This window comes from Megascapheus bottae, chromosome 2 (assembly GCF_031878675.1).
Source record: "Megascapheus bottae isolate mThoBot1 chromosome 2, mThoBot2.hap1, whole genome shotgun sequence".
Taxonomy (NCBI): Eukaryota; Metazoa; Chordata; class Mammalia; order Rodentia; family Geomyidae; genus Megascapheus; species Megascapheus bottae.
Window position 1 is genome coordinate 49942949 of NC_143510.1, and position 12776 is coordinate 49955724.

A 12776-nucleotide genomic window follows, 5' to 3' on the forward strand; every position below is an offset into this window, starting at 1 on the left:
TCCCCTTACTTCAATTCAGAACCCAAGATAGGAACTTGACAGAAAGTTGTGGAGAAGGTAAGCCTATGAGCTAGCTGAATCACAGTATATTTGCAGGCCAGGAAAAGACAATTGGGAGCACAGGTCTTGGAGCATGGAGTAACCCAGAAAGTCTTTGAGGAGGACACAATCCCATGACTGTGAATATATATATTATCAGGACATGTGGGAGGGTGTGTGGGGACAGATGACATGACAGACTGGAGACCAGCTGGGGTGACACAATAGTTCAGAGGCCTGCATTAGACTCAAGCCTTGTGGTGCCATGGTCACTGGTCTTGTTCTCTGTGTCCTCCTGTCTGTAGAGGAGCCACATACTTCTGCATGTCAACTGTATCCAACAGCAGCAACAACACAATGTTTTATGTTGTTGTCTGCCCTGAGTTCTAAGGTAGAAGGGAGAAAAAGTTGAGTTTAAGATATGAGCCAGAATCATAACAGGATTGACATGTAAACAAACCTACAATCTAGCAACACTATGGGTGGACCAGGCTCTGAGGTCAGAGCTTGGAATAGGAGGTCCTTGACCACGGACAGAGGAGAACTATAGCCCACACCCTCTTCCCTCCCAGTGTAATCTGCAATCTTGTGAAATGCAAAACACTTGTAAAATATAACTCATAGGGGCCCAGGGTAGCCTGGAGGGGGCAGTGCTAGAGGAGACATTATTTTTATTTGGCATTTGCCTGAAAGTTCAGGAAGCCCTTGCTGACCTTCTTACTTGGGGGCCCAGAATTTAAACTTAGTCACTGCCCAAAGCTCTTGTTTTAGGAAAGAATGAGATGGCTGTTGCATAACTCCGACCTGGGTGGGGTGGGCTGCCTGGAGGAAACAGTCCTTCCGTCCTCCCTAGAGGAAACAGTCCTTCCGTCCTCCTGCTAGGGGCACTGCGTGGGAAAGGGCGGGTCAGCCACAGTGGAGGCCAGCCAGTGGAGAAGGGACAGGCAAGTGGGAAGACAGTGGCAGAGTGCTCAGACCCATTCCTTTCCAAAGTTCCCTGGTCATAACCCAGCCTGAGAAATCTAGAAAAATCCAGTGGATGACTGGGCCCAGGAGAAGGGAGAGGAGTTGAGGGACAGGCTAATCTGAGGAGCGGAGGTGAGGGGGAGGGGTTTGCTCTCTGATTGTTGTCCCTCCAAGTGTCCAGAATGTACTTATGTCCACATCTCCTCCCACATCCCAGATGTTCATCCACTTCTTCTTGTGTACCTTCAGCTTCCAGACAGGAAGAGCCCTTCACAGCAAAGCTCAGGTTTGCTACACTTTATCCTAGGTCTATTGTTTTCTTTCTGCCCATGAGAGCCACAGAAATTAACAGAAGAAGCCAGGGATAAACTGGACTTGGTGACTCATGCCTGTAACCCTGGCTAGTCAAGAGGTTGAGATGTGAGGATCAAGGTTCAAAGCCAGCCTGGGCACAAAAGAACCTGAGACTCTTATCTACAATTAACCTCTAGAAAACAGGAAGTGGGGCTTGGCTCAAGGGTGGGGCAGTAGCCTTGAGCTGAAGAGCTCAGGGACATTGTCCAGGCCCAGGGGTAGGGTGGTAGCCTTGAGTTGAATTGCTCAGAGACAGTGTCCAGGCGAAGTTCAAGCCCCATGACCCACAGAAAGAAAGAGAGAGAGAGAGAGAGAGAGAGAGAGAGAGAGAGAGAGAGAGAGAGAGAGAGAGAGAGAGAGAGAGAGAGAGAGAGAGAGAGAGAGAGAGAGAGAAGGGATGGTCACTACTCACTCTCCCCACTCCATCCCTCACTCCTCTCAACCCCTTCCATCATCTTGCCCCAGTCTGGTTCTGATTTTGCCGGAAACATCTTTCAAGGAGACTTTGTCTCGTCCCTTTCTCAGTTTTGCCTTTCCTCTCCCCTCTCTGGATCTTCCTCCTATCACTGGGAGGTTTTCCCCAAACCCTATTACCTATTTCTCTCCTCATCTGTCTACATCCTTTCATAATTCCCTAACACCTTCTCCTCAGTTTATTCTATGCGTGCATATGTATATTTGTGTACACGTATATATGTATGTATGGATGGATGGATGTGTGTGTGTATGTGTCTGTGTTGGTAATGGGGCTTGAACTCAAGGAGCTCTGTTCTTCCTGTTTTGTTTGTTTTTGTTGGTTGTGGAGCTTGAACTCTGAGCCTGGGTGCTGTCTCTGAGCTCTTCAGCTCAAGGCTAGTACTCTACCACTTGAGCCCACAGTACTACTTCCAGTTTTCTGGTGGTTAATTGGAGATAGGAGTCTCACAGGCTTTTGTGAGCTGGCTTTGAACCTCAATCCTCAGATCTCAGCCTCCTGAGTAGTTAGTGTTATGCCAAGATTGTTTCCCATGTTCTGGGAATGACCCCCTCCCCCACCCCGGCTTAGAGCCCATGTATAGGAATCAAAACACATGCTAGCCCGGATTTGATGCTCAGTGGCTAGACACCTGAGCTCTGACTAATCTTAAAGCGACCAGTGGTTTGAAGTTACCAAACAGCCAATCAGGTGATTTTAACTATGGAATTCCCCTAAAACTTGTTTGTATAAAAGCTAGGTAAAACCCTTGTTCGGGACCTCTTAGTGTTGCCAGCTACGGGTCCGCAGAGGTCAGAGTTTAAACTCGTAATAAACGACCCTTGCTTTTTAGCTTTGACTGTGGCCTCTGGTGGTCTTTTCGGGGTTCTAGAAATTCGGGTACAACATTAGGATTACAGGTATGAGGCACCAATGCCCCATATGTTTTGTTTTTCTTTATCACAGGGTCTACTTTTGGCTTTTTGCTGATTAATTGGACAGAAGAGTCTTAGGCTTTTCTGCCTAAGTTGGCTTTGAACTGTTAGCAGTCCTCAAATTTCCGCATCCTGAGTAGTTAAGGCTGCAGGTATAAGCCAGCAACATCAGGCTCTCAGCTTTTGTCTGGGGCTTGAACTCAGGGCTGAGGAGCTGTCTCTGAACTTTTTTGCTCAAAGCTGGCACTCTACTACTTGAGCCATAGATCCATTTCCAGCTGTGTTGTTGTTATTGTTGTCATTGTTGTTTTGTTTGCTGGTCCTGGGGCTTGAACTCAGGATCTGGGCACTGTCCCTGATCTTTTTTGCTCAAGGCTAGCACTCACCACTTGAGCCACAGCACCACTTCTGGATTTTTCTGCTTATGTGGTACTGATGAATTGAACCTAGGGCTTCGTGCATGACAGGCAAGGACTCTACCACTAAGCCATATTCCCATCTCCACTTCCGGCTTTTGATGGATTAATGGGAGATAAGCCTCCCAGCAAGGCACTGGTGGCTCATGCCTGTATTCCTAACTACTCAAGAGCCTAAGATCTGAGCATTGTGGTTTGAAAGCCCGCCAGGTAGGGAAAGTCCATGAGACTCTTATGTCCAATTCATCACTGGAAAACTGGAAGTGGAGCTGGGGCTCAAGTGGTAGAGTGCTAGTCTTGAGCTGAAGAGCTCAGGGACAGTGCCCAGGCCCAGACTTCAAACACCATCAACAACAAAAGAATCTCCCAGACTTCCTTACCTAGGCTGGCTTTGAACCGTCCTCAGACCTCAGCGTAGCTGAGGATTGCAAGCGTGAGCCACTGGTGATGGGGTCTCAGTTCACTTTTAGCCCAGCATCTGTTCCTCATCAGCTTGCCCTATCTTCCTAGACAAGTACAGGAACTAGATTTCAGGTTGCTCTTTCACCCTGCCCTTCCCTTCTTTCCCTCCTCCCTACGCCACAGTCCAGTCCCTCTAGCCAGCTGTACTGCTCCCAAATTCTGGGCTAGATTCCCAGGAACAAAGCAAGAAAAATTAGAGCAATTTGAGAAGTAAACAGAAACTGGGTAGGGAACAGTGAGGAGGACTCAGGTGGGAGGGGGGCTCTCCAGCCCCACCCAGTTTAGGGAATGCCTCTGCCTTCTCCCCCTCCCTTCTTCACCTGGCTCTTAAAGGGCTCAGCCCCTAACCCACAACTACTTAAGGCAGGGCAGGACAGCAGACAGCAGCTGCACCAAGACTGTTCTGGAAGGGTTGTGCAGGACAAAACCCTGACCATGACCCCGTACAGGCTGCTGCCACCGCTGTTACTGCTAACTCTTCTGCTTGCTGCCCACCCAGAAAGTGTCTTGGTACAGTGCCCAGGCTGCAGACAAGGGGTGCAGGAGGGTTGTCCCAGAGGCTGCTTGGAGGAGGAGGAGGCTAAGAGGCCCACAAAGGAGGGCTGTGCAGAAGCTGGGGATTGTGTCAGGAAAGAAGGGCAGCTGTGTGGGGTCTACACCCCTTACTGCACCCCAGGACTACAATGCCAGCCGACCAAGGATGAGGAGACACCTTTGAGGGCACTGCTGCTGGGCAGAGGCCGCTGTCTTCCTGTCCGCAAGGCCTCGGGTGAGTCCATCCCCTGCCCCGTCCCTCCCAGGAGAAACTCTACACATCCCCAAGGAAGCCTGCAAGTACCACTGCAAGCTCCGGACCCTGCCCACTGATGCTTCGTCCTCTCCCATTTTCCACTGGGGAAGAGGGGACAGAAAAGAGAGTTCCAGAAATAGAAGGCTGGGTGTGGCAAACCTGGGGATGAATCAAGGTGTTTGAGCTCCAGCTTTCCTTCCTTCCTTCTTTCCTTCCTTTCTCTCTCTTCTCTCTATCATTCCTCCTCCTCCTCCTCCTCCTCCTCCTCCTCCTCCTCCTCCTCCTCCTCCTCCTCCTCCTCCTCCTCCTCCTCCTCTTCTTCTTCTTCTTCTTCTTCTTCTTCTTCTTCTTCTTCTTCTTCTTCTTCTTCTTCTTCCTGGAGAGAAGGGCTAGCAGGGAAGAGACAGAATCAGTTCCCACGTGGAAAAACAGGGATGGAACCCCAGATTCCCCAAATGCTGCACACATAGAAATTTCTTCTGTGCCCTCTCCCTCTCTCTCTCTCCCTCCTCCCTCCCCCCGCATTGGTCCTGGGGTTTGAGCACTGGGCCTGGATGCTGCTTTTTCATTCAAGGGGCTGGCACTCTACCATTTGAGCTACAGCTTCATTTCCAGATTTTTGATGGTTAGTTTGAAGATTAGAAAAAAAAGAGTTTTATTAACTTTCCTGCCAAGGCAATCTTTGAACCATAATTCTCAGGTTTTGGCTTTCTGAGTAGGTAGGATGACAGGTCTGAGCCATTGCACTCTGGCAAATTTATTTATTTATTTATTTTTAGGTATTTAGGTATTGGAGTTTGAACTCAAAGACTTGTGCTTGCTAGGCAGATGGTTTATCACTTGAGTCACATTCTCAATTCTGTTCGTGTGTGGGGTGTGTGTGTGTGTGTGATTGTGGGTGTGGATGTGTGTGCCAATCCTGGGGTTTGAACTCAGGGCTTGGGCCCTGTCCCTGAGCTTTTTTTTTCCCCCTTTTTTCTTTTTTCTTTTGCCAGTTGTGGGGCTTGAACTCAGGGCCTGAGCACCATCCTTGGACTTTTCTCAAGGCTAGAGCTCCACCATTTGAACCATAGCACCACTTCCAGCTTTTTTCAATGTATGTGATACTGAGGAATGGAACCCGTGCCTTTGTGCATGCTAGGCAAGCACTCTACCACTAGGCCAAACTCCCAGCCATCTCTGAGCTTTTTTGCTCAAGGTTAGTGCTCTAGCCCTTGAGCCACAGCTCTACTTCGGCTTTTTTAAATTTTTTTTTTCTAGACTGGGGACAGAAGTAAGGCCCTTCTTGGAGTGCCTGGGGAGGGAGAAAGATATGGGAAAAGAAGGCTTGAACTCAGCCTGGGAGGGAGCTGTCCCTGAGCTCTTCAGCTCAAGGCTACCACCCTACCCTGGAACCAAGTCCCACTTCCCATTTTCTAGAGGTTAATTGTAGATAAGAGTCTCAGGTCCTTTTGTGCCCAGGCTGGCTTTGAACCTTGATCCTCAGATCTCAGCCTCATGAGAAGCTAGGATTACAGGCGTGAGACACACTGCCCAGCTTACTTTGGCTTTTTGATGGTTAACTGGAGATAAGAGTCCCATTGATTTTCCTGCCAGGGCTGACTTTGAACCAAGGTTCTTAGATCTCAGCCTTCTAAGTAGCTAGGATTACAGGACTGGGCCTACAGTCCTGCCCTCCTCTTAATGGAAGTGTTACAAGTATCTGACAAAGGGGCACAGAAAATGCTTGGAGCTATAGTAGTCTAGTCTGGGGACATAAGTAAGGCCCTGCTTGGAATACCTGGGAGGGAGAAAGATGTGAGCAAAGAAGACAATGGTCCAAGTCCCAGGCTTATGTGACTTAAACCTATTTAGCACCCTCCATCCTCACCATTCCACTTGACTCCAGAGAAGAGCAGGGGAAACTTAGTCACAGGGTGGGTAGCACAGCAGTGAGTCAGCACCAGAAAGATGGAGGGGCAATGGAGAGATGGGAGGGGCAGGTACAGCAAACTGCCCCACCCCCGAAGGCATCTCAGCTTCTGATTTTTCCATGGAAAGGAATGAAATTTAACTTGGACTTTCTTTCAGTCCCAAGTGCCAGATATTAAGGCTTGAACTAAGGGCCAGGAACACTGCCCCTTAGCTTTCTCCACTCAAAGCTAGTGCTCTAACCACTTGAGCCACTCCTTCACTTTTAGCTTTTTGTTAGTTAACCGAAGGTTAGAGTCTGTTCCTGATCAGGCTGGCTTTGAACCACAGTCCTCAGATCTCAGCCTCCTGTGTGCCTAGGATTACAGGCATTGAGCCACCAGTGTTCAGTTTAGGAGTTCTCTTAAAAAGAGTGATCTGGGATCTGGGCAGGTTTAAGAAAGGCAGTTTTGAGTGTGTTTAAGGCTGGGTCTTTTTTTTTTTTTCAGTTCTGGGCTTGATCTTAGGGCCTGAGCACTGTCCTTGGGCTTTCTGAAGGCTAGGGTTCTACCATTTGAGCCTCAGCACCACTTCTGGCTTCTTTCTATGTATGTGGTAACGAGGAATTAAACCTGGGTCTTCGTGCATGCTAGGCAAGCACTCTACCACTAGGCCAAACTCTCAGCCCCATAATAATAATTATTATTTTGCCAGTTCTGGGCTTCAGCTCAGAGCCTGAGCACTGTCCTTGGACCTTCTCAAGGCTAGAACTCTACCACTTGAGCCTCAACACCACTTCCAGCTTCTTCTGTGTTCGTGCTACTGAGAAATCGAACCCTGGTCTTTGTGCATGAGGATGGGTCTTTAATCTAGGGATTGAGGGGCACGGTCTGAGGAGAATAGGAGACCTTGAGGAAGAAGAAGAGGATTGCAGCAGAGGGAAAGGGCTGTCGGGTTGGGAGTAGAATGAACATGGGATCTTGTCTCCAGGCAAGAAGATGAGCAGATGGTCCCTTTAGAAGCTCTCATATCTAATTTTACAGCTGAGGCAAAGTCCAAGCAGTGGATGTTTCCTATCTCTGGGTTTCCCACTCCTGCATTAATTCCTCACTCTTTTCCGGGCCTGGGCTATCCCTATCAAAGATAGGAGCTAGCAGAAACCCATAAGTTGACAGCTTTTCCTTCATTTCCTGTTCCTTTGTAATCTGCCTCAGCCCAACCTGGTTCAGGATGCAATCCAGATGCTGCTGGAACCACTGGGGCTGAGCTGGGCTGAGGCACAGAGGACCAGAAAGAAGAGATTCCCACTGCAGGACCCCAAAGTAACCACATCTTAAGCCTGGGATGGGTGGACTGAGTCACAATAGGGTCACAGTGGGGACACACATTCCACTTGGGTCCTAGTTGACCCCCTGTATTTCCATTGCCCTTCTGCTCCATCTCCCTGGCTTAGTGCACCCTCTTCTGGTCTCTGGGAGAACAGCTGGTTCTTTCCACCTTAAGCCAAATGCCTTTCAGTAACCAGTGCTTTATGGTTTGAAACTTAGGCCTCCTAAAATGCTTCTCTCTTATAATCCTTAAAATGACTCTCAGAGCTGGTCGCTAGGGGCTCACACCTGTATTTCTAGATACTCAAGAGGCTGAGATCTGAGGATCATAGTTGGAAGCTAGCCCAGGCAGGGAAGTCCATGAGACTTCCATTTCCAGTTAACCAGTTAACCAGCAAAAAGCCAGATATGGAGCTATGGCTCAAGAGGTAAAGTATACACACACACACACACACACACACACACACACACACACACACACACACTACTCTGGAGAGTATTATCAGGAAAAGTTATATAACTTTCTACAGAAAGAAATTGTGGCAGGATAAGTCACAGAGGAGTCAGGTTCTACTGCCCCTCACTTTCCCATAATCCACAAGACACCCTGTCACTCCCATTTCAAGGGCTGGGGGAGGACAAGGCTCTTCTGATGCTGGTCTTTGGCACCTGCTTGATTCCTTGCTTCTTCTCCCCTTCCTTCTAAATCCACAGGGGAGAATCCTAAGGAGAGCAAACCCCACAGAGGTGCCACCCGCTCCCAGGACATAAAGCGCAGAGACCAACAGAGGAATCCTGAGGCCTCCAGCACTCCCTCAAGGCCCAGTCCTGGGGTTATTCAAGACACTGAAATGGTGCGTCCAGGGCTGGGAAGGGAACAGGAAGGAGACTTTCATCTCTCTGTGAACTTGGAGAAGTCTCCAGTGTCAATCCTGCCTCTGAGCTGCCCGTTCTCCCTCCAGGGCCCCTGCCGCAGACATCTGGATTCAGTGCTGCAGCAACTCCAGACAGAGATCTTCCGGGGGACTCAGCCCCTCTATGTGCCAAATTGTGACCACCAAGGCTTCTACCAAAAGCAACAGGTGAGACAACTCCAGTCCTAGTGCAAGGTTCCTGTCATAGAAAGGAGAGGGCTGCCTTACAAAATTGCATAAACAAGACTGTCCTTGGGAGGGAATGTGGCTTAGTGGTGGGGTGCTTGCCTAGCATGCATGAAGCCCTGGGTTTGAGTCCTCATTACCACAGAAACAGAAAAGGCCACAAGTGGAGCTGTGGCTCAAGTGGTAGAGTGTTAGCCTTGAGCAGAAGAGGAGGAGGAGGACGAGAAGAAGAAGAAGAAGAGGAGAAGGAGGAAGAAGACGACGATGACCGTCCTTACCTTTCAGGATCTCCCAATTTTTGGACCCACACATACATAGAGACTAACTAACCATTGTAAAATGGAACTTAAAATCCCTAGGAAATGGCCTCTCAATAGCTTTTTATTTTTTTGTCAGTCATGGGGGCTTGAACTCTGGGCTGGCTGCTATCCCTGAGCTCTTCAGCTCAAGGCTAGCCCTCTACCACTTGAGCCACACCACCACTTTCAGTTTTCTGGTGGTTCATTGGAGATAAGAGTCTCACAGACTTTTGTGCTTGGGCTGGCTTTGAACCCCAATCCTCTCTGCCTCCTGAGTAACTAGGATTACAGGGCCTGGCTCTCAATAGCTCTTGAACTTGAGCCCTCAGAATCCTCTAGAGGGTTTATGAACACTGGAAGAACTGAGCCCTGGCTACCTGGAGTTTCTGGCTGAATGAGAGTATGCACTTTCAACACATTCCTGGTGATGCTGGTGCTATGGAGGGGGAAACCCACTTGGAAAACAACTGTGTAGAAGGGAGGCTTACAGCTAAAATCCTAGCTACTCAGGAGGCTAAGAGCTGAGGATCATGGTTCAAAGTCATATGAGGCAGGAAAGCCCACGAGTCTCTTACCTTCACTTAACTACCAAAAAACCAGAAATGGAGCTACGGATCAAGTGGGAGAGTATCAGCGTTAAGTACTATCACAAAAAAAAAAGGAAAGAAAAGAAAGAAAGGGAGGGGGAAGGAAGGGGAAAAGGAAAGAAGGAAGAGAGAGAGGGAGGAGGTGAAGGAAGGAAGGAAGGAAGGAAAGAAGGAAGGAAGAAAGAGAAAGAGAAAATAAGCCAGGCGTGAGTGGCTCACATCTGTAATCCTAGCTACTTAGGGAGGCTGAGCTCTGAGGATCATGGTTCGAAGTCTGAGCAGGAAAGTTTATCTCCAATTAACCACCAGAAAACGATAAGTGGCACTATAGCTCAAAGTAACAGAGCACTAGCCTTGAGCAAAAGAGCTCAGGGACAGTACCCAGACCCCAGTTCAAGCCCCACCACCAAAAAACAACAGAAGGAAGGAACGAAAGGGAAAAAGAAAACTCTTTGGACCTAGCAGAATAGGTACAACACAGTAGGCAAAGGGGGGGAGGAAGTAAGGGGAGGGGACTGTCAGATGTTTCTGCACACTGAGGCTCAGGAGTCCCTTCCCATCTCTCCTGCTGGAAGCCCTGACTTTGCTGCTGATCTGTGTGCCTCTCTCTCCAGTGCCGCTCCTCCCAGGGGCATCGCCGAGGCCCCTGCTGGTGCGTGGATCGGATGGGCCAGCCCTTACCAGGGTCTCCAGATGGTGATAGAAGCTCCCCCTGCCCCACTGGGAACAGTGGCTAAAGCTTAACAGGGAGCTGGCCAGGGGCATGGGGCTAACATCTCAAAAAAATCCACCTACAGGCAGTCTCATTATCCCCCTTACCCAGGGGCCCTTATATGTCTGTTTGGATACATAAAGAGAGTCATCATCAGCTTGGGATGTTAATAAAGCTGTGTTGGGGATCTCTGGCCTGTGTCTCCGTGTCACTTCTAAAGCCAGTTCTAAAGCCAGAGCCCTGAGACCTTTGTCTAATCCCATGGTTACGTTTTTCTCTTCCTGGTGGACAGCCTTCAGTCCCTCCGTCTTCATGCAGAATGAAGGAGATAGTAGTCACTGGCACAGGTCTCAGGCTCTCAGGCCTTACCCTGACAGCCACAAGGAGGAGGAGCTGGTGGGGGGGTGCTGAGATAAAGGCTTAAGTCAACCTGTGACCTTGTTTCTAACACTGATCTTTGGATTTAAAGGGAGGGGGAAAATTAATAATTAATCCCCAACTGGAACTCAGCAAAGAGGAAATCTCAAAGCACCCTGCCCTCTGTGACTCCCAACCAAAAAGGGAAGGCAAGTCTTCTCTATTGAGCTCACATCTTTTGTCCTTTGACCAGACCCTGGACTGGACCTGTGATTTGTGGTGTTTGCTTTATGAAAGAATGACTTCTCCCCCCCGCAACCCCGCTCCACCACCATTTTTCTAAGAAACCTTTTAAAAAGATTAGGTCACTTGTCTAAGTGATGGAAAGAAATTTCCTGGCTCATGCTGGAAATCCTAGCTACTCAAAAAGCTGAGAACTGAGGATGGAGATACAAAGCCAGATCAAGCAGAGAAGTCCATGACACTGTTATTTCCAATTAGCCAGCAAAAAAGCCAGACGTGGAGCTGCACCTTAAGCTTTGAGTGCAAAAGCTAAGTAAGAACATGAAGCTTGGGCCTGGAGTTTGGCCTAGTGGTAGAGTGCTTGCTTAGCATGCACGAAGACCCAGATTCGATTCCTCGGTACCACATATATAGCAAAAAGGTGGAAGTGGTGCTGAGGCTCAAATGGTAGAGTGCTAGCCTTGAGAAAGTCCAAATACAGTGCTCAAGCCCTGAGCCCAAGCCCAGGACTGGCAAAAAAAAAAAAAAAAGAACATGAAGCTTGGGCCTGGAGTTTGGCCTAGTGGTAGAGTGCTTGCTTAGCATGCATAAAGACCTGGGTTTGATTCCTCAGTAATGCTGTGGCTCAAGTGGTAGCCTCGAGAAAGCCTAAGGACAGTGCTCAGGCCCTGAATTCAAGCCCTAGGACTGGCAAAAAAAAAAAAAAAGAACATGAAACTCTGAGTTCAAGCCCCAGTCCCAGTGCATACATCCAAAAAAAGAGGTTTGTACTCAGTTCTCCCCTATGTGATTATAGTATGTGTTTGAACTCTTTTTTTTTTTTTTTTCCAGTCCTGGGACTTTGAACTCAGGGCTTGGGCACTGTCCCTGAGTTTCTTTTGCTCAAGGCTAGCATTCTGTCACTTGAGCCACAGCACCACTTCTGGCTTTTTCTGAATATGGTACTGAGGACTTGAACCCAGGACTTCATGCATTCTAGGCAAGCACTCTACCACTAGGCCACCTTCCCAGCCCTGTGTTTGCACTGTTTTCTGCCAACATGCTAACCCAAGCTGACATGCAGGAGCATTGATACTCAGCATTTCCCAAAGGGACCATATCATTATAAGCACTAGTCAGTTGTATGGCCCCATCAGGACATTATTGTGCACAGTAATCACACACCACGTCTCAGTCTCCCTGACGATAAAGGCACAGATCCACCAAGATGTTTCTGACTTCAGCCTGCCAGGGGCAAGACTGGAAGGAGCCATATTCAATGATAAGGCTCAGAAAGGCAAAGTCCCCCTCCCAGCCTATACAGAGCCCTCTGCCTGGGTCAGGGCTGGTAGGCATAGAACTGGGTGTCAGGGTGGTGGCTGGATGCTGAGAGGCTGTGACCATCCCTGTGACTGACAGAAAGCAGAGCTTGAGTCTGAGAAGCAGGACTCTTTGATTACCTGTCACACTCTAGAGCCCCCCCTCCACACACACACCCAGGAAGGACTTTAGTCCTTAGAGCTGTCATCTGAGCCAAGTGGAACAAGAGCTCTGCAGCAGGGAGACAGAACATAGCAGCAGACACCTGCTGCCACTCCAGACTCACATCATGGAGCCAAGGGGGACCTGTTTGCGGAATCGAGAAGGGCTGGGAAGGGAGCAGCCAGAGCAACCTGCTGGAGAAGGTGAGCCCCCCCCCCCCAACTGGGAGTATACAAAGCTCAATCCAGGTTGGGTTCAAGATGTATTGTTGAAAGAGTCTCTTGCTGTCTAACTTCAATCCTTGCTGCTGTTATGGGAAGCCAAGGAAAGGTGGATGCTGACTTCTTCCCTATACTCCCAGCAAAGAGATAGAGGAGAAAAGC

General features: G+C 49.0%; 1 protein-coding gene across 1 annotated transcript; it reads left to right on the top strand.

Annotated features, from left to right (window-relative positions):
- Nucleotides 1-3800: 3800 nt before the first annotated feature.
- Igfbp6 (insulin like growth factor binding protein 6) lies at nucleotides 3801-10542 on the top strand. Its single transcript, XM_090326306.1, has 4 exons — nucleotides 3801-4395; nucleotides 8349-8488; nucleotides 8597-8716; nucleotides 10235-10542. The coding sequence occupies exons 1-4, from the start codon at nucleotides 3915-3917 to the stop codon at nucleotides 10355-10357; spliced, it is 864 nt and encodes a 287-aa protein (XP_090182432.1). The 5' UTR covers nucleotides 3801-3914; the 3' UTR covers nucleotides 10358-10542.
- The last annotated feature ends 2234 nt before the right edge of the window (nucleotides 10543-12776 follow it).